The sequence below is a fragment of the Macrotis lagotis genome, chromosome X (genome assembly GCF_037893015.1).
Source record: "Macrotis lagotis isolate mMagLag1 chromosome X, bilby.v1.9.chrom.fasta, whole genome shotgun sequence".
In the NCBI taxonomy this organism is placed as follows: domain Eukaryota; kingdom Metazoa; phylum Chordata; class Mammalia; order Peramelemorphia; family Peramelidae; genus Macrotis; species Macrotis lagotis.
The window spans coordinates 106533974-106561011 of NC_133666.1; the positions used below are offsets into that span (position 1 = coordinate 106533974).

At 34.8% G+C, this 27038-nt stretch overlaps 1 protein-coding gene and 1 pseudogene across 4 annotated transcripts in view; one reads left to right on the forward strand and one right to left on the reverse strand.

The window, feature by feature from the left end:
• Positions 1-19254, forward strand: part of CEMIP2 (cell migration inducing hyaluronidase 2) — a 105742-nt gene extending 86488 nt beyond the window's left edge. For all 4 annotated transcript variants that reach the window (XM_074201779.1, XM_074201778.1, XM_074201776.1 and 1 more), the window contains 7 exons: positions 1882-2090; positions 3501-3683; positions 6082-6301; positions 10390-10488; positions 14450-14601; positions 16546-16649; positions 18460-19254. In XM_074201779.1, the coding sequence (XP_074057880.1) occupies positions 1882-2090; positions 3501-3683; positions 6082-6301; positions 10390-10488; positions 14450-14601; positions 16546-16649; positions 18460-18656 (1164 nt within the window). In that variant the 3' untranslated portion in view covers positions 18657-19254. The remainder of the gene's footprint in view (positions 1-1881; positions 2091-3500; positions 3684-6081; positions 6302-10389; positions 10489-14449; positions 14602-16545; positions 16650-18459) is intronic.
• LOC141503681 (U6 spliceosomal RNA) lies at positions 17939-18038 on the reverse strand (annotated as a pseudogene).
• Positions 19255-27038: the final 7784 nt, after the last annotated feature.

The window sequence follows — 27038 nt, forward strand, 5'->3', positions numbered from 1 at the left end:
TGATCTAGTTTCAGGGGCTAAAAAAAAAAAGAATTCTAACCCTTTTTGCTTATCTTGGCATTTGAAATCTATAGTGAAATGTTCTGTTTTGTTTTTACCAGGATTGTCTGGACATGTGATTTATATGATTTTTTTTTGAAAAAGCTAAGTGTTGATGCTTGAAAGTTATACATTCTTTAAGTCCTAGCACATAATTGAGTCACAAATAGAATTTCTGTCACAAACGGTCCATAATTATATCTGAGGTCATTATATTTCTAACTTTGTATAAGCCTGCTTTATTCTTCCTATTACTGACATAGTAATCATGTTTAAACCATTGGGTTTCTAAAATGTATTAGAATTTGAATTTAGTCACTCTAGGGATTGATATGTGATTTTCTTTTTAACTTTAGGATGAAGAGAAAAATCCTTCACAAAACCTAAAGCATGTTGATAGGAATGGTAGAATTAAGATTCAATTCTTTTGTCTTCTAAGCAAAGATTTGGGTAACTGTGGTATAGTTGAATTGTACTATTGAATTTTTGGTATTTACCTGAATAGTAAAATTAGTGGGCATGGAATTAAATGTGATTTATTTTGAATAGATGAGCTTTTTTCCAATTTAAACTCCTTCTGATAGTATCTTGAGATTCTTATGAAATGTTTTATCTTGCCAGTTCCTTCACTGGTCTTTGTTCTCCTCATTTAGATCCTACCACTCGATCCACTGGCCTTTTATGGTTATTTTAAAAGAAGGAATCAGGTTTTTAATAGCCCAAAGTTGTAAGCTGCTGGATTCAGAGACAAAAAAAAAATTTTTGGTTATTCCTTTATTTTCTTCTTGCAGTATCTGTGGTATTGGCAGAGATAGAATAAAGGTCATCTAGGAAAGAATGTAATATGAGGCAGGATTTAAAATTGAAGTAGAGAGAAGCAAAAATGGCAAGAAAATGCTTTCAGTGGTTAGCTCTAAATTTGAGCAAGTGATAATTTGAGGGGGAATACTTTATAGTTAAAAAACATAATTAAAAATGAATAAAGAATAATATTTTTTAAAATGAATGGAATGGTAGAGTATTGGAAGATTGGGAAGGTTAGAATAGAAAAATGTTTAAGCAATGAGTATTTCAGTACTGTTATTCTGAGCATCTACAAAATAGGCTGTGACTAATGAAAAAATTTCAAGATGGGGAAATTGTGGATTGGGTAGTTATATATGTTTGTATAATCTAAACATATGCTGTATATAATTATATATTATTATAGAAGTTATTTCTAGAAAGAAATTTGGGGCAGGTTATTATTTCTGTGTTAAACGATTGCCTTGATGCTCCTTTTCTTACTCTTTTGAGAGAAAGTTTTGATTTTGGGCATTGTAGAGGTCTTAAATGATAATGGAATAAATCTAAACCATGCAAATTTGTTTCTATATAATTTTTTTCAGTGATTTTTAGTTTAGCTTATTTTTGTAGTTGAAAAAATTACTATTTAGATTACTTCATATCATGGAAAATGAAGAATGGATGTTCCAAGATGTTAAATTTTCCATATATTTTTTTCTGAGAGTTCTTTCAAAGTTTGGCTAGAGGGTATATGTTTGACATTAGTTTGTTCATTTCATCTTCAGTTGTTTTTCTTTTTCCTTCTCTGTTATAAAAGCCAGAAAGATTTTGTATTATGATGAATAAACTGGCCTGCTAGGATGGAACAGTCTAAGAAGATATTGGCTAATATCACACCATCTATGTTTATAGTCTTAGCTTAGGAAATTGCAATGTAAATACTATTTAGTATGTTGTAGTTGGCTACTGCAAATATAGTACTTTCAGTGGAAATTCTTAATCAACTGTTTTTTTAATATCCAATTTCTCATAATTCTTCAAATTTGTCTTTTAAAGGTTTATGTACAGACATGGAGCATGCAAAATCTTACCATGACTATCACACGGGATGAGTACCCATCCAACCCCATGGTACTGCGAGGGATTAACCAGAGGGCTGCATTTCAGCAGTACCAACCAGTAGTAATGCTAGAAAAGGGATATACCATTCATTGGAATGGACCAGCCCCACGAGCTACCTTTCTTTACCTCATAAATTTCAACAAGTATGTTTACTATGGTCTCAAGTCTGTGAAACAAAATAATAATTGTTTTGTTATGTTATTTATTAGTGGGGATGCTTATTTTATTTATTATGATGCCTGTACTAAGTAGATTACACTTGTACTTTAACTTTTTAAGCTATTCTAACAGCTGGCACAAATGTGGTTTAGGAATTTTAGTAGTATTTAAACTGCCTCTGTTGGGAAGTTTGGGAGAAAGGGGTGGGAGGGGGAATCACTTAACTGGAGGTTAAAAATTTAAGTTCTGGTCTATTATCTAGTCATATGATATTGGATAATTCATCTAACCCCTCTGAGTTTCAGTTTCATCATCTGTAAAATGAAATGATTGAATTGGATAATCTTTCTGGTTTCTTCCAAATATAAAATTCTATAACTCCTAAATTAGCATGATGCATCATGAAGATAGGACAGAGACATTTTGGAGATAGCTTAGGCTTGGAGTCAAGAAGACCTGAGTTCAGACTCTGCCTCAAGCAACTTCTTAGAGATTTTCCTACTAAGTCAGACTGGTTACTAATATGAATTGGTGGACAAAATTCTCATATTGGGTTTTCCCTAAATCAGGGGTTCTTAATTATTGTGAATAATTAATTTCCTAATTATTTCCTTTGACCATCTAGTAAAATTTTTGAACCCCTTTTCAGAATGATGTTTTTAAATAGATTTTTAAAAAAGGAATTACAAAGAATTACAAAGAAAGACAATTATATTGAAATAGAATTATCAAAAAAAATTTTTTTTAAGTTCACAGTCCAAGGTTAAGGAAACCCTTGGCCCATACTGATGAAATGACAAATTTTTAGGTATTTGAGTATGTATGGAAAGGGTACAAGTTTCCATAATAAAAACTACCCCTTTGTATTATTCTTTTTAAAATTTTTAACTGTATAACCTCATGTGAAATTTTTAGTTCTATTGAAAGTATGAATTAGTTTATTTTATTCCAAAACAGCAGGTCAATTAATTCATAATAATACAAAATCTTTCTGGCTTATTTAACTGGGAAAAAAAATCCAGCAGGTGAAGAAATAATTGCTGATATACTAGAGTGGGCATTATTATTGGTCCTTTGTTCCTTTCTTACCATTAGGGGAAGAGCCAGTGGTAATGTTGGTCTAAGTCTTGTTGCAACAGAGAGAAGTTTCAATGGGATATTCATTCTGCAAGGTCATTGCTAAAAAGAATTGGGGTAGACAGCTAGGGTAGGTGTTGACATTTTAGGTACTTACATTACTAGCAAAAGGAATTCATGGTAGAAAAAAACAGAAATCAACAAAGAAAGGGAAATTCAAAGTTAAAAACAGCTAAAAAAATTTGGTAGTGTTAGTATTGAAAGAAGACAAATGTGGCCCACTTTGTAAATTAACCTAGTCAAGTGTGTACTTGCAGGAATGACTGGATTCGAGTTGGCCTCTGTTATCCATCAAACACCACTTTTCAAGTTACATTTAGCAGATATCACAGGCAAAATGGCATTTCTACCAACATTGAAGAATATGAGCCTGTGCTTTCAATGGAAGAACTGGAAAGGAAGCCATCTGACAGGAAGTTCTATTTTGATTATGGCACAGGGTAAGTCACTGTAGCTTGGGGATGAGAATCATTACTGTTTTTCTTTAATATTGAAAATTACCAGTTCTGCAGAGTGGCTAGGAATAACATATGATGACTGTTCAGAAAGGCAACTCTAGTAGAATAGTTCCCTAGACACATTACTATTAGAGGTTTAGAAGAAAACCAAAATGACTTATAATTGTTGGCAGCCAGAATCTAGTGGAAATGTTTACCATGCACCTATTAGCACAGAGTTGGAGAGAGAAGAGGAAAAGCCTCTACCAGAGACATAACAGGAAGACACATTTAAGAATTAAACTTTTTAAATATCATGATTTTTTTTAATCTCATACTTCATATTTCAGTGAAATCTGCCTTGTTCTAGTTATCACTGATTCTATAATCATGATTTACACTGACCACTTAGCACTATATAAAAAAAAACAATTTCACCAGGCAAAATGGGATGGTGTTGGACTTGGAGACAAGAAAATGGGTTTAAATCCTACCTTTGGCATTAATTAACTATGTGACCATTGGCAAGTTGTTTCATTTCTCCTGAGGCTCATATAGGTCTCTAGGATTGTGAATTCCAACTTACTGAGTATAAATAGAACAAAGTTATTTCTTTTTTTCTCTTTTCTGTACTGTAGCTTGATTCTTTAATCCTGTTCATAGATTCTTAGGGTCCAGCTTAAAGTCTGTGATCCATCCATAACTTCCTAGTACCAGCTGCCATTTCTGTTTATGGTTCTAGAATATGCTTTTGATTATATTTAATTTTGCATTTTGATTCTCTAAGCCCCTAGAACATCGAACAAGTTCAACTGAAACATTATTAGAGAAAAATTCTTATCTTTTAGCAGGCTGTCAAAGAATTGATTTAATATCCTGCATTTCCCTTATTTGACCAAGGGAAGAATGAGATTACAGACATTATGATAGATGCCATGACTAAGATCATAACTGAGCTTGGAAAGGCTCGATATTTTTATAATTTTATTAAGAAAACAAAAAAATTGAATTAGAGTGGAACAAAGTTGGCAGATTAAGGAAGCTGTACAAAATCAGGTAATTAGTGAAGTTGTATTAAATAGGATTAGTGTTGTTGTTAGTGCTTTTAATATTCTGAGAAAGGAGTAAAATTTTAATGGATAACTAATTTTTAGATAACTGATTTCAGTAAAGTTTCCCATTGTTTCACTAATGTTGCCAGGATTTCCTAGGGAAAAGGACTTTTTCCCATATCTGTCAAGATAGGATCGTCCAGATGTTTAGCTTGGCCCTTTGTTATTAACATCAGACTTTGCAGGATCTCAGCAAAATAAGACAGATAATTTCATATCCTTATTCCTTAGCATTTTATGGTTTGATTATAGAAAAAATAATGCTAGGCTAGTATGATACTTCTGTCTCTGCTGTAGCCTGTATTACATTTCCTGAAAGGACATAGAAGGAAAGTTAAAAACCAAAACAAAGCAAAAAATCTTCCTGGTATGGTGATTCCTCTAACAGTTATCTTAAAACTTTTGCTTAGAATTTGGATCTGCTTCAATAGAATTTGTGATGGTTTGGACTCCAGTGACATGACCTTTTACACTTCAATGATGTAAAAAAAATACTGTACCTTGGTTTTTTTCCTAAATGTGTGAACTCCTAACTTTTCAGAAAATATGCCTCTATGGAAAAAAGATTAGGGTTTGCTCCTAGGATTTCACTGGAGAACTACCAATCTGGGGAATTCTTTGACCAAAACAGATTGATACTTTCCCCACAATTTACAGTCTTAGAGGAGGGGTTCTTAAGCAGGGGTCCATGAACTTTAAAGTTTTAATACATTTTAAAACTTTAATAGTTTTAAGCTTTAGTAGTTTAAAACTATTGGACAGTTGAGGCCCCTTCTCTATATAAGTACATAGAAAGCATTATACCACTTGAATCCAAAATAATTTCATGAAAAATAAGGGATATTCAGTATATACTAAATCAGCAGTGTCGAACTTAAATGGAAACAGATGACTGTCAGCTAGATGTTAACTTAGACATAACCACAAATCAACTTTATCTCTTTTGTTTATTTTTATTTACTTTGTCAAGTATTTCCCAATTGCATTTTAATCTGGTTGCAGCCTGGCCAAGAACAAAAAGGGAATTTGGGGGGCAGTCTGCAGGCCTGCGAGTTTGACACCTCTATTCTAAATGATCACTCATTTGACCCCTTTCCTTGGTTGTAAACATATTATCTAAGTGACTCTATCATGTTTTGTAATAACTTTTAAGTGAAAAGTCACATCATAGCTATAGTTTTATCTTAGTGTGTCCATTCTGACCAAAAGAATACAATTAAAAAAATGGTTCAAGTATGTCATTATCTGGTGTTAATATCCCTCAGTGGATGTGTTTCCATTTTATGCAGACTGCTGTTTCTGTACCTTAAAGCTAAAAGCAACAGGGAAGGTCACAGTTATTGCTCGTCTGAGGGATGTGAACGGATCAAGATACAAGCAACAACTAGCTCAAAAGAGATCAGTAATTGCATGGTTAAAGCTTACCCACAATATTCCAAGAAACCATCAGTCACCAAGAAGATGCCAGCAATGTTAATTGGACCCTGCCAAGGTTGTGGCACCCATCAGGTAAGAGAGTAATGACATTATGGGATAGGGGAGGAAATCCACATAATTTCTTTGTGTTGAAAACTTTGAAAAAGTTGGTATAAAGAAGGAAGTGACCTGAGCATGATGGTACTCATTTATAATCCTTACTCCTAGGGATGGTGAGAGTGGTAGAGCTCTTCAACCAGGGAGTTCTAGGTTTCAGTGAACTATTGGGTTTCTACACTGAATTCAGCAACAAAATGGTGAACCTCTAGAAGCAAATCTCTAAGGGGGGCAATCTGGAAGTGTAGTAGATCAAATGCCCCCATGCCAACCATTACAGGAAAGAAAGGAGAGAAGAAATGAAGGAAAAAATTAAGGGAGGGAGGGAGAGAAAGGGTGAGGAGAAGAAGAAAGGAATGAAGGAGGACAGATTAAATATTGCACTAGGATTAAAAAAGTTTTTTAAAAAAGAAACTGATCAAAATCCTTCAGCCTATTCACTAGGTTACAAAGGTTACAGCTATTTCTAAGATTAAGATAGCAAATTAAAATTTATAGTGCCATCCCTTAATTTTACCTAGTGAGGTAGCATAATGTATAGAATGGTGGACCTGAAATCATCTGATTTCAGACACATATTAGCTATGTAACCCTGGGCAAGACATTTAACCTCTTCCTCAGTTTCCTCATCTATAAAATGAGTATAATCATAGCACTTCCTAGATTTGTTGTGAGGATAAACTATGACAATATTTGTAAAGTGTTTAGTAAACCTTAAAGTATAATATAAATATTAGCTATTATTATTTAGCCTGGTGGTAAATTTGGATTAGATAAAAATATGATAAATTTGATCACTCCTGATGTACATTTCATTAACAGGGTTTGTAAGGCATAAGACTACAATATAGTGAATGTTGTATATATTACATATATATGCACTTTTTTTTTCTGAAACTGGGTCTACCTATCCTACCCAGACTGGAGGTGCTTAAACCATTTATGGACTTGATCTCAATGCTGTTCGGCTAGGAAGCTTTAATCTACTTTGTTTTTCCATCCTAAACTAGTTCATCTTTCTTTTTTTTAATTTTATTTAAGTCACTAGGGTTAAATGACTTGCCCAAGGTCACACAGCTAGGCAATTATTAACTGTCTGAGGTCAGATTTGAACTCAGGTCTTCCTGACCCCAGGGCCAGTGCTCTCTCCACTGTGCCACCTAGTTTCCCCTAGTTCACCTTTCTTAACACACTTCTTGGAGCTCACTATATTGGCACCAGATTCAGTTTAGAGATCTGATCGGTGTTAGCCCTTCTGCATCTCAGAACTCTTCTCAGTTAGTATGGACTACTAGCATGTGCCATCATGCTCACCATCTTCCTTTTCTTACATTTAATATAATTCTGTTAATAGTCACACTATATATTTTTTTTATACTTCAATGATATATAAAATGTTATTTCCTTTTTTTATTATGATTGACCTCTTTTTTTAAAATGCCTTTGCTATGAAAAGAACGTGGGACCATTTGTGATTTCATTGGTGTATGGATGAGGAATTCCTGAAATTTGTATTCTTAGATGGTTGCCTAAAAGTTTTAAGAAATTAAATGACTTGCCTGGGGTCCCACAATTAGTATTAGAGGCTGGACTTGAACCCAGGTTTTTCTGGGCAGAGAGACAACAGTCAAAATGTTACCTAAAAATTTCAGGCACAAGAAGGGGTTCAAAATGAAAACAGACTCATCACAGATGAAAATAACTCCCTACCATAATGTTTAGTGCAATAATATCCTTCCCCTTTTGCTGATGTTACTAAAAAAGAGAAACAAAATTTCATAACAGATATTTTTTTAATCATGTGGCAAGATTTTGAATAAACCACGGAAAAAAAGTACATTTACAGGAAGGTTAGTGATTAGCTTTTTGAGATGCCTTTCATCTGCCAAAGGAGAATTGAGGCAGAAAAAGAGAAATATGGGATAAGATTTAAAAAAAAACCCTGAAATTGATACAAAATACATTGTATATTACTATGGGAAAATATTACTTTAATCTTACTTTTTTCTTCTTATCAACATAGGAGCCTGGGAAAAATGAAAGTTCTTCCCTTACCACATCCACTCTTGTTTTTTTTCTGTTCCCAGATAAATTTATGAGTAAACTAGAACAGGGAGAAATGATTACATTAGGCTTTCCTGTAATACAGTGGGTGCTCTTCTAGGAGACCACCCTCACTTTAAAACTTTCCATCCACTCATCAACCACTTTTTTTGTCTTAAAATTTGTTTAATTCTTTTTTTTCCTTTTGATTGACCTGGGCTCTAAGTTTTAGGGACAGATTTCTTCAGGTAATACTGTATCTCTAGTTTAATTCCTCAGTTTGCTCTGTCTATAAAGTTCCTTTGACCCAAGGGACCTAGGAACTTTTTAATGACCTTGAAAACCATTAGATAATTTTTTTTCTTGGAGAAAATTGAAGTTCTAAGGTTGGTAGTGGCTAATACAATGTCACATGAAACATTTAATAGTTGAATTATTTTAGAATAAAAAATATTGATTAGAATGAGTTCTGGTATATCATAGATTGAGAGCTCAAAAGGACCTCAACAGTTTTTAATCCAACCCTCTCATTTTACAGTTTAGGAAATTGAGGTTCCGAGGTTAAGGAATTGTCAGAGGTCTCACACTATAAGTACCACAATATCCTCTCGCTTTAGGATCAGTGTCATTTCTCTTGTACCATGCTATTTACACACTATTATTCAGCTGTCTGACTCCCCATGACTCCATTTGGGGATTTCTTGGTAAATATGCTGGAGTATTTTCCTTTTCCAACTCATTTCATAGATGAGGAAACAAGCAAATAGGGCAAAATGACTTTCCCAGGGCCACCCAGGTAGTATGTGTCTGATACCAGATTTGAACTCAGGTAGATGAGTCTTTCTGACTCCAGGCCCTGTGCTTTATCCACTGCCCCATCTAGCTGCCTGAAAGAAAGTATAGACAAGTTTAGCTCCTGAATTTTTATCTCTTTGATTATTAATTAATCAATAAGTACTTCTTTATATGTTTAGAGGTGAGACTTTTCAGAGCATGAAACAGGATCCCTCATTATAAAGGTAGTTTACAGTTCAATTGGGAGATAAATCTAATGTACATGAAACAATTAGAGAGCAAATCAAACAGCTAATTAAATTGTTAAATGGAGTGATTGACTTTTTTAGTTTCTAAGAGAAGTGGGCTTACTTTTTTGGAGAATATGGAACTTGATATAGGTTTTGATGGATGCACACGGCTTGGATAGGTAGAAGCAAAACAAGACAGCATTCTAGGTGATGAGTAAAGGTCCATGAGTGAAGGACCAAAGGCAAGAAGGAGCATGATAGATATAAGGGACAGTGAGGAACTGAATATGACTGGAGGGAAGGGTTAATGTTATAGGGTTAGTTATATGTGAGAAATAAAGTCAGGGTCATATTCTAGAGCAGAGATGTCAAACTTAAGACACTCCTGAATGTGATCGAAACTGAGGGGTGGCTAGATGGCACAGTGGACAGAGCACCGGTCCTGGAGTCAGGAGTACCTGAATTCAGATCCGGCCTCAGACACTTAATAATTACCTAGCTGTGTGGCCTTGGGCAAGCCACTTAACCCCATTGCCTTGCAAAAAACTTAAAAAATAAATAAATGAATAAATAAAATGTAACTGAGGAATCTTTAAAAAATAAATAAAAATACAATACAACTTAATGTTAATTTGTTTATTTCTATGTCAATATGCATTTGCACTCATCTTTTCCTGAGTTTGACATCACTGTTCTAGAAGGATTTGAAAGCCACAAATAGTGATGTGCATTTGAAGCAACAGAAAGAACCACTGTAATTTTTTGAGTTGTGTAATGAAAGCATGTTACTTAGTTGCTTTGTTCCAATACTTCATGAAAAGTAGGGATTCAGGGTTCCTTAAAAAAACAAAACAAAACTGAGGTTTTTTTCCAGTACTCCCCTGAAAATGTGAAACATTTCTAAGATAGAACTCCAAAGTTAGTTTACTACATCTGAGGGAGGTAATTTTTTTAGCCAAATTCAGATGATATGTGTTGACTTATTTCATTACCTAGATGGTGTTTACCAGTGATCCCCACAAGTTCTACCTGCCTGTACAATTCCAGTCACCTAGTAAAGCAGACATTCAACGTGGAAATAAATCCTTCATCTCTGTGAGTAAAAGCTTATTAGTGAACTTATCTTGTATATTTAAAAATAATTGTGAAAGATATTCATTTAGCATTTTAAGCTTGTAGAGCATTTTTCCCCATTATCTCATTGGAGCCTCATCACAGCCCTGTAAGGTTGTTGTTCTAATAAATATTATCCCCATTTTATAGATGAAAAAACTGAGGTATGGAAAAGTTAAGTGGCTTGCCTACAGTCAAATAGCTACTCGGTGTCAGGAGCAGGATCTGAAGCCAGATCTTTAGCCCATCAAAAATGAGTTCTTTCTGTGTATTTGTTAGTACAATCAGTTCTTGATGTTCTGTACCACTGGGAAAAAAGCACTTGCAGAGAGGGCCACCAGATTAATTGACTTTCATTTATATTGGTTTGGATTTTTTTTCCTTGTAGCTAAAGCCGATTTATCTGAGTGTTATATTGACTGGGAGTTAGCATAGGTGACTTAGACATCATCTAAGTGTCAGGGGGAAAAAACTACCTCAGATAAAAAATATTTTCCAATGGAAAATCCACATGCATGTCCCTGGACCTTTGCATTTGTGTATTGGAAAGTATGAGAAATAAATTCATCATGAAAGGGTTTTGCAATACTATAACATTAGACATTATTTGAATCCAGGTCCTCCGACTCAAAACCAGAATACTTTACACTGTATCATGGTGATCCTTCCATATCTCAAAAAGAGCATCTATTTTTACTCACTTTTGAGAAGCCTATATACTAGATAGCTGCAGAATCATACTAACCTGCATTGTTAGAGGGAATTTCCTTACCTGGCAGTTATCTAAATCATCAGTCACAAATCCTGTCTTAAGTCTCTTTCTAGTTGCAAGGTTTTGAGCTCAGATTTGTATTTAGCATGCCCTAAACTGTATGTGGGCTTCTCAAAAGTGAGTTAATGTTGTTGATATTGTCAAATTATGAAACTTTTTCATGAAAAGTGGCAGCCATGATAATATCAAATGATAATAGCCATAGTCCTAGGCCAAATTTAATCTAGTCACTTCAGAAATGATTTTGTAGAACAGAGACAACTTGTTCCTATCTTGTTCAACATTTTCTAGATAAACTTTGCATTACCTAGAAATGTGACTAATGACTATTCTTATATATACTCCAACAATATTTATAGTTTTATGATGCTTTGCTAGTCATGTATTTGTAGATACTATATATGGTGTATTCTAGACTTTTTTCAGCAAGTTCATTTAAAAAATCAGATGTTGATTCTTTTTCAGTCATCTTATTTTTTAAAATTATATTTAAAGTATATCATCAGGTTTTCAAATCACCAATTTAATTATCAAGGATTTAAATTTTTGGTGTTTCATTTGCATTTCTAACCAATAAAAATATTAACAACACTTCTGTGTGTAAATTGTGTTTCATCTGATTGTCATGAAATTGTATGAGTTCCCAAGCTGCTGCCTGAATGGAGAGAAACTTGAATGTAACTATAGCATCAGAAAGCATTGAGTTAAAATCTTGTCTCAGTTATAACTATGAGATCTAGGCAACATACCTACATCTCATTCCCTCAGTTTCCCCATCTATAAAATAGAGATAGTGATAGCACGTACTTCCCAGGGTTATTATAAAGATAAAATGAGGTATTTGTAGAGAGCTTTGCAAACTTGAATGTGCCATATAAGTACTAGCTATTCTGATTATCTTTAATTTGATACCTGATATGTAATAGTAATTGGAAAGAGACAATTTAAAATATAACTTTTCACAATGTATAAAAAATACTTCTTTTTACAGATTCTAATAGAAGTATAATTGATTTGAATTAAATTTATTGAAATAGTTTCTCACCTATGAACACTTTTGGAGAGAGAGGAAACAATATTAGGGCCAGGATTTGGGGGCATAGTTTTTTTTTCTTTATTTAGAAGAGGGCACAGATGATTTGTACCAAGGCATATTAGAATTTGGAGTGATTCTTAGCAGTCCAGATCTTGTCCAGTCTTTTGATCTTAAATGAAAGGAAACTGAAGAATAGGGAAAGGGAAGTGATTTGCTCAAAGTCATACAGAGAATTAGAGGAAGAGTTAGGACTTAAACTCAAGTTTCTGATTGTCTCAGGTAGCCAGTGCTCTTTACACTTCATTAAGTTACATTCCTATATTAGCCTTAAGTCAAAAAAAAAAGGAAGATATTGCTTTCTGTTATAAATGTCTCCTGAATACTTAGTCCAGAGTGATTAAAACGACTTTTTTATTAAGACATCTTAATATATGGCACACCTCTCTCAAGGGGAGAGGGTCCCCAAAATCTAGAACTGCTAGGTGTTATATGCACTTTGAAAGACTTTTCCTGCCCCTTTGTGCCAGTCATTGACTGGGGTCACAATCTAATTGATATATTAGTCCCTATAAGTTTTCCCTGCCCTACTCATTATACAGTGAGCCAGAACAGCTGCCTTCTTGAGCATATGAAAAGCATAGGTTAACTAGGTTAACTAGGTTAACTCAGAACTAGGTGGGGCTGACCAGACCTAATCTCAGGTTTTGATCACATTGAGGCTAAATCTTTTTGTCTTAACTGAAGAACCTACCCATGGGCAACTATATAGGTAGGCCCCAGTCTTTCTAATGTAAATAATTCTCCATTTACTTTCTTGTGGAACCCAAGCACCCCATATTCCTCAGACTTTCCATTCTAGTGAGATAGGCTAAATTGACCTAATATGCATTCAAGGATAGAATTCAAACTTGAGGTTGGTGTTCTGTAGAGCTAGATTTGTAATGTAATACTTTCTCCTGAACTTATAAAATATAACAGCTAAATTGTTTCAACTGAGGGAAATAGCTCATCAGGGTAAGGAGGGATTGAATTGTGCATAGGGGAAAAAGGATTATGAAGTAAGAACATAGATTGAAGCATACTATTTTCACTACTTGGGGGGATTGGGGTTTTTTTAGTGGCTTTTTTCTTCTGTTTCTTTTACAGAATGACTAATGTGGAAATATGTATATAAAAATCTTTGCGTGTCATTAGAAAAAATAAAATACTATTGTTATAAATGAATAAAAAAGAAAAACCTGCTAGAGTGAGGGAAAATTGTACATTTTATCCACGAACCTTGCAAGATACATCTTACAAGATAGGGTACCTCACTCCTAGGCGTGAGGCATGAATCAGTCTTCAAAGTCAGGTAATTTATGGTCTTCAGAAACTCTTTCCCCTCCTTCTTGGATGTTCATAGGCTCTCAGATTTTGAGTTACAATCTAAGAGGTTCACCCATTCCATGATATGCCTCTAATTTGATCCCCTCCCCACATCATATGCATGATATGCTAAAGAACCCCAATAGTCACAGGGGGGTATATGGGTTAATATTCAATTACCTAATTGTACAAACTCAGTAGCATTGGGTCAAGATCTCTAGGTCACTCTTGACCAGTTGAGAACCAGTTTGGGGTTTGGTGACCCTGGAATGGGATTAGGAAAATTCTTCCAGTCTTGTGATTGGCTGGGCCATTCCCCCTTTGTAATGGATTCCCTAAGGTCTCCCCTCCACACCCTGTGAAGACCAACACCCTACATTTCTCACACTATTTACCAAAAATGGAAGAAAGCAAACACAAACTAAACTAAAATCTTTGAAAAACTTAAGGACTCCAGGCAGTGAAGGGAGCAATCATGATTTCAGATGATTGATGATGAAGCTTACTACCTACCTATCCCCTAAAAGAGGATGGTTTCAAGATGTGGAATGAAACATGGTCAATGTGGTAATTTGTTTTTACCCAACTAGGAACTTTTGATTTTTTTTTTTTTTTTACATTGGGGGTTTGTAGAAGGGAAAAAATGCTTGTTAATTAAAAAATAAAATTTTTAAAATGAATTAAAAAAATTAAGGAGGGCATGGGAAAAGGGAGTTGAAAAACCACAATAACTTGTTAACAGCAAGTATTGCCTTTGTACTATCAATCAGGTCAATGGCACCAACTATCCGCTCACAGGAATAGGTCTATATCTCCTTCTTGTCGATGCCTGTAGTGTTCCTTGCCGAATATTTGAAAGCAAGTTATTCTCTTTTACTGAAGTTGAACGTTTGAAAGAACATCTAAAAACAATTCCTATGAGGTATGTAAACTTCTGTAATAATAATAATAACAACAATAAATAGTGCACCTTAAAGTTTATAAAGTGCTTTCCCTAAAGCAAGAATTATTGTCTTATTGTACAGATGAAGAAACTGAGGCTTAGGGGTGGCTAGGTGTGGATAATGGCCTTGGAGTCAGGAGTACCTAGATTCAAATCTCAAGTCTCAAACACTTAATAATTACCTAGCTGTGTGGCCTTGGGCAAGCCACTTAACCCCATTTACCTTACAAAAACCTTAAAAGAAAAGAAAAGAAACTGAGGCTTAAGAAAAGTAACTTGCCCAGACTTCAATAGCAACAAATTCAAAACTAGCTTTCTCCAGTCTTCAAATTCAGTGTTCTATCTACTTTACTGCTTACCTGTCTGTATTTACATAGAATCTTAGTAGATTTTTTAAGGCCCTGAAGTACTTTGATAAGATAATATGCAGTTAACCCAGTGAGATTTAAGTTTCTCCTACTCAGCATTTTAACATAGTCCATATCTCTTTTAGTGCCCATATTTTTCCTTGAGGAGTGTGGTCCTGAGTTGTTTTCAGTTCAGTGGACCTACAGAGATGCAAAGGAGATAGTGCATCCATATTGATGCTTTGCCAACCTCTATTATTATTATTCCTTTCTCCAAGGACCTTGTCTAAGGGCCTGAATTCTGGACCTTTATTTATTGTTATGGAATCTTTTAGGGGAAGGACAGGTCCATTGAGAATTTATTGTTAACACTCTCCATGATAAGGATTTGGACTTAAGTAGAGGCTGTCTATACAAGTTACTAACATATCAGAAGGACTTAAAAGGTCCTTACAATGATTGCTTTTTGAAGGTAAGAGTCCAGTAAAGTGAGGATCACCCAAGGCCATAATTGAGCAGAGCTTTGAAAACAACAACTTGAGGGGGTTTTTTTTGATAGTGACTCTCATCTGGCCTTCATTTTGAATAATATGCACAAATTAGACTTTTTGTTTTATTGTTTTGGTCATTCTCATATAGGAGAGACTATCTTTTGGGAATGATTTAAATCTATACTTATTTATTTATTTTGAATCTCAGGAATAACCTCTATGTCCTCTTTATGAAGGTGATAAAGATTATTTATCACACTGACCATTAATGATGCCCTTTTGGGCACAGGACTTTGTAAGCCTATTTTTTTTGGGGGGGGGGATTATCCTCAATATATTTTATCATTGTTTTATTTAGGCTTCAGAAACAGATCTTTGCATATTCTACTTCTGGGCTGTTCTATGTAACTTGTAAAAGTTTTTATTGAAACAATAGACAATATATTTTGATTTGCCACTTTAAAGAGCTCTTTCAGTAGCTTACTACAAAGCATTTAGTAAACCCACTCAGACTCTGCTGGCCCCATTTGATAGGGGCTTGTTTTTGTGCCTGGGGGGGGGGGGGTAAGGATTTACTGGAAATCCTTGCCAGGGAGGGGCCAGGTACTTTACTAAAAGTTCTTTGCCTCACCTCATGGCTTGGACTGTGGAATTGGGGGAGGAGTGGTCAGTGTTAATTTAAGATATGTGTCAAAGCAGAGGGAATAGAATATAAAACATATTTTTCTATCCAATATTTTCCCTACTTCAAATGGACTGGGAGGTTTTCATCTATTCAGAAGTAGTCGAAGTTTCAGGATTTCTTGAGACTCAGTGTTTTTGAGGCACCCTTCGGCTGAGATTCCTTGGTCTTTGGAAAGAGAGTCCTGACTGCTTCCATGTCACATTGGATTTGTATCCCCTCTATTAGAAGAATTTCAACCTAAATCCTTCACTGACTCAATTTACCTAAAATATCTGTGGCTTATCCAAGTTTAGATTTTATCTTTACTGGGGATGGTTTATGGGATAGAGGGAAATTTGTGTGTATATAATAGACATTTCACCAAATAAAAATAAAGTGTTCTTAAAATTTTTAAATATAGGTCAATTGTTCTCATGAGCACAAGAGGAGAAATTAAAAATCTGAATATTTCTGAAGCCTTAGTACCTCTGGGATTAGCCAAACCAGCTCATCTTCATAACAAAGGTTGGTATTTATGTTTTTTGTAAATGGCCCTGAAGTTGTTTATTTCTATATACATTTTTATATGTTCACTGGGGACTTTAACTTGTCAATGAATGAAAGAAATGAAAATTGAAAGGTACATCTTTTATTTTTCTCCCCTTTTCATCAACTGTTTCTTATGAAAATTTTCAACATTCATTTTTAAAACTGAATTCCAAATTCTTTTCCTCCCTCCCCACCCCCCAACTGAGAAGGCAAAGGATTTGATATAGTATATTTCCATATAAAAGGAAGTGTAGACCAAAATAAAAAACCCAAAGGAAAAAAAAATGTATTCTTTGAATCTGAATTCAGACTTCATCAGTTCTTTCTCTGGCAGTGGATAGCATTTTTCTTCATTAAGTCCTTCCAAGTTTTCTTGGTTCACTACATTGCCAAAAAAAGATGAGTCTTTCACAGTTGATCATCTTATAGCATTTCTTATTGTGCACAATTTTCTCCTGATTCTACTAATTTCACTTTGCATCAGTTCATGTAAGTTATTACTGCTTTTTTCTGAGTGCATCTAACTCATCACTTCTTATAGCACAATTGGTATTCCATTATAACAACTTGTTAAGCTATTTCCTAACTGATAAGCATTCCTCAATTTCCAATTCTTTGCCATTAGAAAAGAGCTGTTATAAGTATTTTTGGCCATAAAAGTCCTTTTTCTTTCTCTTTTTTTTTTTTATCTTTTTTGGGATACATACATAGTAGTAGTATTGCTAGGTCAATGGGTAGGCATGTTTTTTATAACACTTTGGGGATAGTTGGTTCCAAGTTGTTCTATATAATGGTTGAATCCGTTCACAACTACATTAGTGTCTTAATTTTCCCATATTGCCAACATTTGTCATTTTCCATTTTATATCCTATTAATCAGTCTAAAAGTAGTACTTCAGAATTGTTTAAATTTGCATTTCTCTAATCAAGTGATTTAGAGAACTTTTTAATATGGCTATAGATAGATTTGATTACTTTGAAAGCTAACTTCATATTTTTGACTACTAATTGAGGAATGGTTCTTATTTTTATAAATTTGATTCATTTCATTCAAAAGAGATGAGACCTTTTTCAAAATTTTTTCATAGTTAGAATTGTTAATTGTATCTTCCTCCATCCTATTTCGCCTTTACCAAATTTAATCTATTCTCTTTTCTTTCACCCCATCCCTCCTCAGAAGTGTTTTGCTTCTGACTACTGCCTCCCTTAATCTGCCTTCCTTTCTATGAGACCCCCCCCCCTTCCCTTAGACCCTTCCCTGCCTGAAAAATATGGAATGTTTCATGAATGGGTCATCCTTGTGCAAAAGCTATGCTAATCTTCTCTGTATTGTTCCAATTTTAGTTATGTTTTGCTAAAGCAAGCACACCAAAAAAGTTTTTAATGAGACATTATATCTTCCAAAACCATTTATTATGTACTTGTGTTAGCAAAACTGATATAGATACAAGTATAATAAGAAAATCCCCTTGCCCTCAAGAATTTGTATTTTAATAGAAGAAAACAAAGAATGTAGAAGATTATAGCCAGAGAGGATTACTTTGAATAGGGAAGTCAGAGGAAGTAGGGAAGTATACTCCTGATGAAGACTAACTAACCTGCTGTTGAAAGGGCTTTTTAAAAGAAATGTATGGGAATGTATTTTTTTTAACTTGGGACTAGATGTGGGTGGTAGGAGTTAGTTTGCTGACATAAGGGAATGTGGTTTTTATGGCTATCTCTGGTTTGACCACCCTCTAGTCTTATATGAAACTTTGTAGCTAATAATTGGACTTTTATGTTGCAGGGAGTATAGTTTTCCTTGGATTCAGTGGAAACTTTAAACCAGCGTGGACTAAATTGTTTACCAGTCCTGTTGGAGAGGGCCTAGGGCTGCTTGAAAAATACATACCTTTACAACTGGAAGAATATGGCTGCAACAAAGTCAACAGTATCCGAAGAAGAGACTTTGAACTTTTAAAGAGAGCTTCAAGAACACATTAAAGACTAAAATGTAACTTAAGTGCTAGGGGAAAATGTGAACTAACTTATTTAATTTATGGTCTTTTAAATGACACTGTTAAACCTGAGGAAATCATTTTGCTCTTTGCAACAGAAAGAAGCCTGAATTGACAGCTTCAATACCAGTCTGTGCACCTTCTCGTTTTACAAAATGTTAAAGAATTTATTCCTGTTTGTAAAGCCAGTTTATTCAGAGAGTATCTCTTTTCCCTTTCCCTTGAAGCCCTTCCCTCCCATCCTGGTTTATATTTACTGTAAGCAGTTTTCTATTTTTTTGTATCGTGGGGAAACCATGGGATGTTCACAAGTATGTGCCTAAGATTATTTAGAGGCAAGTCTTGTTGCACCTTGGATTACTTGAAGTTTGGTCTGACATTCAATTGTGTGTTTTGTAGTGGTTTGAATCCATCAGGGGGCATGTGAAGATGATTCTTTTGTGTCTGTCCCCAGACAGACTTGGAGGATTTTACATGTTGCTGATTTTATTTTTGTTGTTAGTTTCTAAGTGGCAGCTCAGGTGTGGCTCCTGTCCTTGTCTGGACGTGGTCACTTTGTTCACTTTTACACTGAGTTTGTGGGGTGTGTGTGGGGGGGGTGGGGGGGTGTGTGGGTGTGTTTCAGTTTTCAAATAGTGAAATGAATTGGGAAGAAAGGGCTATTTTTAAGGTAAGAATTTCTTAACCTATGAACATCAGGCAATTTTTTTATTCCAGTATTAAGGTTTGATTGGGACCATTTTGCAGCTTTAATCCTTAGCCTGCTCTAGGTGTATATTTGTGTCTTACATGCAGTGCTGAGTTGGATATTTACATTTGTTACTCATATTTAATAATCGGGTTCTTTTCCTGACCTGTGACTTTTCAGAACCCAGGGCCTTGATTGGGCTCCAGTGATGCTTAAGCCTTTCTGCTCACAGATCTGCCTGAGGGTCTTTGGAAGCTACTACCTCCTGACGATTATTCCCAAGGGTAAAGAAATGAGCTTCTGGGTCTATTCTGAAGCCTCAGATCTCAAGGAAAAAGTAGAACTGAACCTTTTTATAGTCTAGGAAGAGTAGGCTATCCTGATTATAACTGTTTTGAAGTAGAACAAAGTGGTAGTTCTACTCTATTTCACTCTCCAGTATATGCAAGGCATTTCCCTGGATACTAAGGAAAGTTCCATGCAGTAAGGGAAGTGTCTAGACCCTTTAGGTAATAGATTATAGGATCCTAGATTTAGAAATGGGAGGAACTTTAGAGGTCATCTAATCCAAACCTTTCATTTCATGGATAAAGAAACTGAGGGATAGAGTGACTTGCCCATGGACACAGATATAGTAAGAGCTAGGATTCAATCTAGGTCCTCTGCTTCCAAACTAGTGTTTTTTCCCCTAAATTACACTGCTATCCAGTAGGTAAAAAGAATCAATAGATGGGTAACTAGGTCCTTTGTCACTGAGTTAATCAGATCTTATAAAGGAGTATAAGGGTAGGGGTGGGTTGGGATTGCTAAGGGAGATGGGAGTTATGGAAAGGGGTTGAGTATTAATTCATACAACTTCACTTTCTTTAAGGGGAAATTGATGAGCAGCTCTGACTCTTTCTATTATTTTACAAAGTACGCTACCTCAAATTGCTACCAATAAAACTTTTCTAATTGTAAAGCATTGTGCTCAGTTTTTACTCTAACCAAGTTTACCTTGAATGGAAATGAGGTAAGTTCCTGCTATGAATCATGGTGAATTAGGACTTGGGACAGGGGCACAGGTTTGTAAACTTCTCTGTGATCCAAGTGGTTTGACAACTCTGCTTTGAGAGTTGGCTTTCATCCAGATTGACAAAAGGAGCCATTCATAGTGAGCACAGCTTTCTTTTTCCTGATTTTTTGATTGTAGCAATCCACAAGTTAGATTATCAGTGACAGGAGCCAGAGTATCATGGGTACTAAATTAAAAGATTTTACTGAAAGAAGAAAGGAAGGGCAACTGTCCAAAAAAAAAGAGAACTTTTATTAGATAATAATGCAAACCACATCGAATTTAGACCACAAAAATACCCATAATGCACTGGGTACTGGACTCTAGTTCAGTTCCCTAACAATAAATATTTCTTCGTGTTAAAATGAAGTTATAAGAGTCATGCTTTTTTATTTTAACATCTCACATTGTTTTATATTGCTTAACATATATTAAAATAGGGTGTAATAGCAATTTATTTGAATAATCCTTACATTGATAGTCCTCTCCACACCTGTTAACTTTTTTAAAAAACAAGTTTAGTCATGTAAATTAATCCATATTTTTCAAGCAGCTCTCAAACTTATGTGAGGTATTTGGTTTATTCCCTCCTTCCGCCCAATAAGAAATGTGGTACTATAATGAGAAATGAAGGGTGATTTCAAATGTCCTCAGCCTCTGTTTTAAGGTTTTGTTGAAAGATTCCCACCACCTGAGAGATGACATATCAAAAAGTTTCTTGATATTGGAATGAGAGTTGAAAGATTGTGTCAACCCTGTGGTACTGTATGATCATAGCCTTAGAGTTGGAAGTCATTAAATACCTCTGTGTCTCAGTTTTCCTTACCATACACAACATAAACATGAGGGAATAATAGGATTGTCTAGGATATTGGCAGATGAGGCAGAATCCCAGTCATCTCTGACTCTAGATAAATATATACAACCCAGATTTTCATTAGAGCCAATTGTTTGTCCGTTTGGTTCCTTGGTAAGAAATTAATAAATAAAAACTCTCAAAATAAGTGGGACCTTAGATCATCCCAGCCAATTTAATTTTTTTCAAATGAGGAAACTGAAGCCCAGACTGACTCATTCTTAGTTAGGTTTTTCAGTTCCTAATTGTCTCCACTAGCCCTTTAAATTCTGCTTTCTCTAGATGATGCTGATAGAAAGGAAAATAACTGGAATATGAATTAGAATTAAGTAGAGATGAGTCTGGGCAAAGTTGGGACATGCCTAAAGAATGAAGCTTGAGCTTTTCCTTATCCTTTCTGTGCTCTCCTTCCTTGTTTCTGCTCATAGTTCTCTTCCCTTTCCAGTTCACCAAACTACTGAATTTTTTTTACTTTCTCTCCTTCCTCTTCTCAAAATGTATTATTTTACATTTCCTCAAGTCACATCTCTGTTAACCCTTGCTAAATTGAAATTATAGTCTTCATGGTTAGTAAGATCATCAACCTTACAAAGCCTTTTTTTCTTTTTTTTTAAAAAATGTTTTAAAAATATTTTATTTTTTCCTAATTACATGTAAAGACAATTTTAAATAACACTTTAAAAAAATCTTGAGTTTCAAATTTTCTCCATCTCTCTCAGTTTTTTTTTACCACACCAATCTTGGGGAGTAGACAAGGATTACCAACTTCATTTTAAAAAGATGAAAAACGAGGTTGAACAGGGTGAAGTGATTTGTTCATGACCACATAGCATAAGCTAAGTAGGACAATGGATAGCGTGCCAAGTCTAGAGTCAGGAAGACTTATCTTCCTGAGCTCAAATCTGACCTCAGATACTTACAGTTGTGTTACCCCGAACAAGTCACTTATCCCTGTTTGCCTCAGTTTTTTCATTTGTCAAATGAACTGGAGAAGGAAATGGCAACCTCACAAGCATCTTTGCCAAGAAAATCCCAGATGGGTCAGTAACGACTGAAAAATGACAGAGCAACAACATAGCAGTAAGGATCAGAACATGAAATTAAAATCAGGTTATCATGCTCTTAAGTATGCTTAAAAAAACACTTTACAGTATTCCCATGGTTGATAGTGAATTAATTTTTTTTCCCCTTCGGTCAATAGACTGATAAGTTTCCCATGGAAGATAGTATGGCAAGTGAACAGAGTACTTGACTAAATCAAGAAGAGTCAAGAAGCACTAGATTCAGAGAATCTTGCTGATCCAACCTGTGGTCAAAAGAACAGGATTTAAATACTACTTACCCTTTATATCTACTGCCTTTATGACCCTGTGCTAAAATTATGATCCTGTAGTTCTAGGTCTAAAACCTTTGTAATAAGAAAGACAATACAGCTTTTGCCTTAACATCCTTCCAAAGGTTGACCTCCTATGTATCCTGGAAAATCTCTTCATTTACATTATCTTTCAATTACATCACATTAAGTTTATTCCAATAGTTGAAAGGAAGTCATTCAATAATTGTAACTTTTCCTTGCTCCGGTTTTATGCTACAAATATATAGCAATGTAATTCAGTACATCTTTGCATGAGGCAACCATAAAGAATCCAAGCTTATTGACAGATTCCTAGATCTTGAGTTCAAAGAAAAAGGTAGCAATAAAAAATTTAAGCTGTGACCAGAATTTTTTTCAAGTGATTTTTAATTTTTCAGTTACATGTTATGAAAGTTTTTCAACATTCACCCATATACATATACATATTTTTAAGTTAAATAATTTCCTTCCACCCTCCCCAACCCTCTCCCCTTAGTGGTAGTCAGGTGAATATTGTACATACATATTTATGTTAAACATGTTTATAGATTAGTCATTTTTGGCATGAAGAATTAGGATTAAGGGAAAAGAAAATACCATAAGAAATTTTTTAAAAGATTGAATGTAGTGTTCATTCAGATTCTGAAGGGTTTTTTGTTTTGTTTTGTTTTGTTTTGTTTTTCTTCCTCTGGATGGGGATAAGGTTGTGTGACCAGAATTTTTAAAAAAAATCTATCTTATCAGTTTCCTCAATGCTTTCTACCTCTAATTTGCAACTCTGAAAAATTCTTGTCATGTAGTTGATTAGAATGAGCAGTTATTAAGCAGCTACCATGTGTTAGGCATTAAAACCTTTTATAAATATGTCATCTGATCTTCACAACAACATGAAGAGGTAGGTTCTGTTATCCATTTTTATAACTGAGGAAACATAAACTAAGTAACTCGCATAGGTAGGTATTTGAGGTTGGATTTGAACTTAGATCTTTCTAACTCTAGGCCTAGCACTATGCCATCTAGTTATCTCTCTGAGACTATGTGGATGAATTTTGTCAAGTTGCTTTCCTCTCTGGAATTCAGTTTCCTCTTCTATAAATCAGGATCAGGAATTTTTAACGTCTTTCTGTGTATGTGTATGTGTGTGTGTGTGTGTGTGTGTGTGTGTGTGTGTGTTTTAAGAACACCTGGTGAGATAATGAAGCTGATGAACCCCTTTTCAAAACATGTTTTTACTCTACAATTAAAGGAAATGTTAAATTTCAGTTGGAACTTAGTATAAATAAAAATGCATTTTTTCCCCATTCAATTTAGTAGAGCTCCTAAAATTCATTCATATACCACAGGTTAATAACGCCTGACCTAGATGATTTTTAAGATCTTGATTAGATGTGAAAATACTGATTTTCTCCCATTTATGTAGCATTAGTGTAATTAATTGACCATATACCATATGCTAAGCATTGTGCAAAAAACTAAAAATACAAAGGAAAAAACCAGCAAAAAAAAATCCCTGCCCTCAGGGAGTCTACAATCTAATGGAAGAAAGATGATGCAAATAACCATGTGGAAAAAGATATGCACATATATATGTATGTTTATATATCAAGAGAGATAGAGGATAAATTAGAGATAATTTTAGAGGGCATTTAGTATTTGGTAATCATTGAAGAATGAATTCAGTTAGATTATCATCATCTCCAGGATCTGATATGAAGGTGAGGCAGGTGGGAGTTTAACTCGGAGTGTGAGCAGTGAGTCTGGGTCTTTTCATGCTCTGGATGTTTGAGGCAGGAATTCATCATCACTTACTGAGTTGGCTTCATAGTGAAGTCATCCAGGGCTCAGGCAGCTGTGTCTAGTTGGAAAGGGGATAAAGAGGTGATTTATCCTCTTGGGGGGGTGAGGCAAGTTGTATCTCAAGCTAACTAATCCCAGTAATAACTTTATCTTCAGGTTTGTGGCAAGCTAACAACTTAATCTAAAATAATTCAAGAATTGTTCCTATTGCAAACTAGCCTTTTACTTTTTATTTAATAAGTCAAATAAAGTCTTCTTTAATCATTATGGCACTTTATGCTTCACATTTAAAACTAAATAAATGAGAATGTAGGAGTAGAGAGACACAGGGTGAGGAAGTGCCAACTGATTTTCCATTTTATTTTTCTAACCCTTATCAGGTAAAAATGACAAGAATGTATCTTAAAAGATACTATTCTTATCCATGATTTCATTCATGCCATTTTTTTTTTTGCTCAGAATTCTTCAGTGGTTCCCTATGAATGACCAAGTAAGGTTCAATCTCAGACTGGCATTTGAGATTCTCCACAACCTGGTTCTACTCCCATCTTTATAGTTGTTTTTTTCTGAAATTTTACATTTTTTTTTTAGGGTTTTTTTTTTTGCAAGGCAAATGGGGTTAAGTAGCTTGCCCAAGGCCACACAACTAGGTGATTATTAAGGTCTGAGACCAGATTTGAACCCAGGTACTCCTGACTCCAGGGCCAGTGCTTTATCCACTGTGCCACCTAGCCACCCCTGAAGTTTTACATCTTTAAAATGGCTACATTTTGTTTTGACCAGGGATCATATCCTAACAAAATACCTATTCTCTTTGCTTACAAGCAAGGTAGGTATGTTGGAGGAAAAATTAGATCAAATTATCTTTTAGACTTTGAAGGAATTATTAACCTGAGGGTCTGTGAACTTAAAAAAAAATTTTAATTATATTGCAATATACTTGGTTTCCTTTTAATCCTGTGTGTTTTTATGCCTTTAATGACATAATTCTGAGTTTGTAGTTTTAAAAGACTGCCAAAAAAAAAAGGATAAGGACTCCTATATGAAAATGATTGCAACTGTTTAATGTCACTTTATACTCTTTGCTAACCTTAATCATTTAGTACCATCATTGTTCATTCTTTTTGGTAAGAATGTTGTCACCTGTTTTTATTTATATCATTGTTGGTTTTGTGTATATTATCTTTTAGTTTTGCTTTCTTCTTTCTGATTCAGGTCATTCAAATTTTAAATTTCACTGACTTTTTATATCTATTAACTTTTAATAGTCATTTTAGTATTATCTTATGGTATGGTATTATCGATAGTACAATCTAAATTAATTCTAGGCAAATGACTGTTCTCAGAACATGTCTCTTTGCCTTTTTTTTTTTTTTTTTTTTTTTTTTTTTAGGTTTTTGAAAGGCAAATGGGGTTAAGTGGCTTGCCCAAAGCCACACAGCTAGGTAATTATTAAGTGTTTGAGACTGGATTTGAACCCAGGTACTCCTGACTCCAGGGCCAGTGCTTTATCCACTTTATCCACCTAGCTGCCCCTCCTTTTTTCTATTTTAAAGGATTATGGATTCAGAGCTGAAAGACTAGGGAGTCCAGGCCCAGTTTACTATGAGGAAACTTAGGGCCAGTGAATCGGACTTGCCTAAGGTCATACAATCATTGTCTGAGGGAGAATTGAAACCCTGGTCATAGGGATGCTGAAGTGAAGTACTCTTCCCCCCCTCCCTCTTTCTTCTCAGCTTTCCATTTAGTATATCTAGAATGTATTCCTTCCAATCTTGTCTGGTAATATCTTACATGGGATATATTTAAAGGTCAGTTCTTACTAAGTCATAATGAAAAGAGACTGGACTTATTATCAGAAGTCTTGGATCATTTATTTGCTAGATGCATGACCTCAAGCAAGTTATATTCCCTTTGCCTAGACTCTCATAAGGACAAAGACTCACAAGATCATATATTTCAAATGTAAAAGAACCTTAGATTGGGTTCCTTTCAAATTGTATGAAATGTTGCCTTCTACCAATTTCTCAGATTTAATATAACATTTTATTTTGAATTTCTCTAAGGAACTGTTACATGGAATATATGACCTAAAATTCTTCCCAAAGGATTCTGGGCTCTCATAGATCTAATCAAATCCTGAAGGAACATCAGGATTCCTAATTATCTATCTATCTATCTGTCTCTATCTATCTATCAATCTGTCTGTCTGTCTGGCTGTCTCAGCAATGGAAAACTTTTTATTTTCTCTCTGCAAAAAATGCAGAAGACATAAGGACCACCATGAACAGAAATCGAATCACAAAACACTCATCCCTGTAGATTTTCCCCTGCAGATAAACACAAGTCTGGTCCTGCTAAATGTTCTTTTCATGTCAAGTGGGTGCTATCTGAATAAGTCATGTCAACAGCAGGAAGGACTGACAAGTTCCAGATCTATTATCCCCCTTCTCACCTTGGCATGGTAATTCCAATCCTCCAGTGACTCAAGACTAGGAGAGTTTATTCTCAGGATCTCTTTTCTCATACCAAGTAGAAGCACATATTTACCTCTTTCACATACTCCTATAAGAACTTTACCAATGTTGGCTTCTAGGGCAAGGAAAATCTACAGAATTT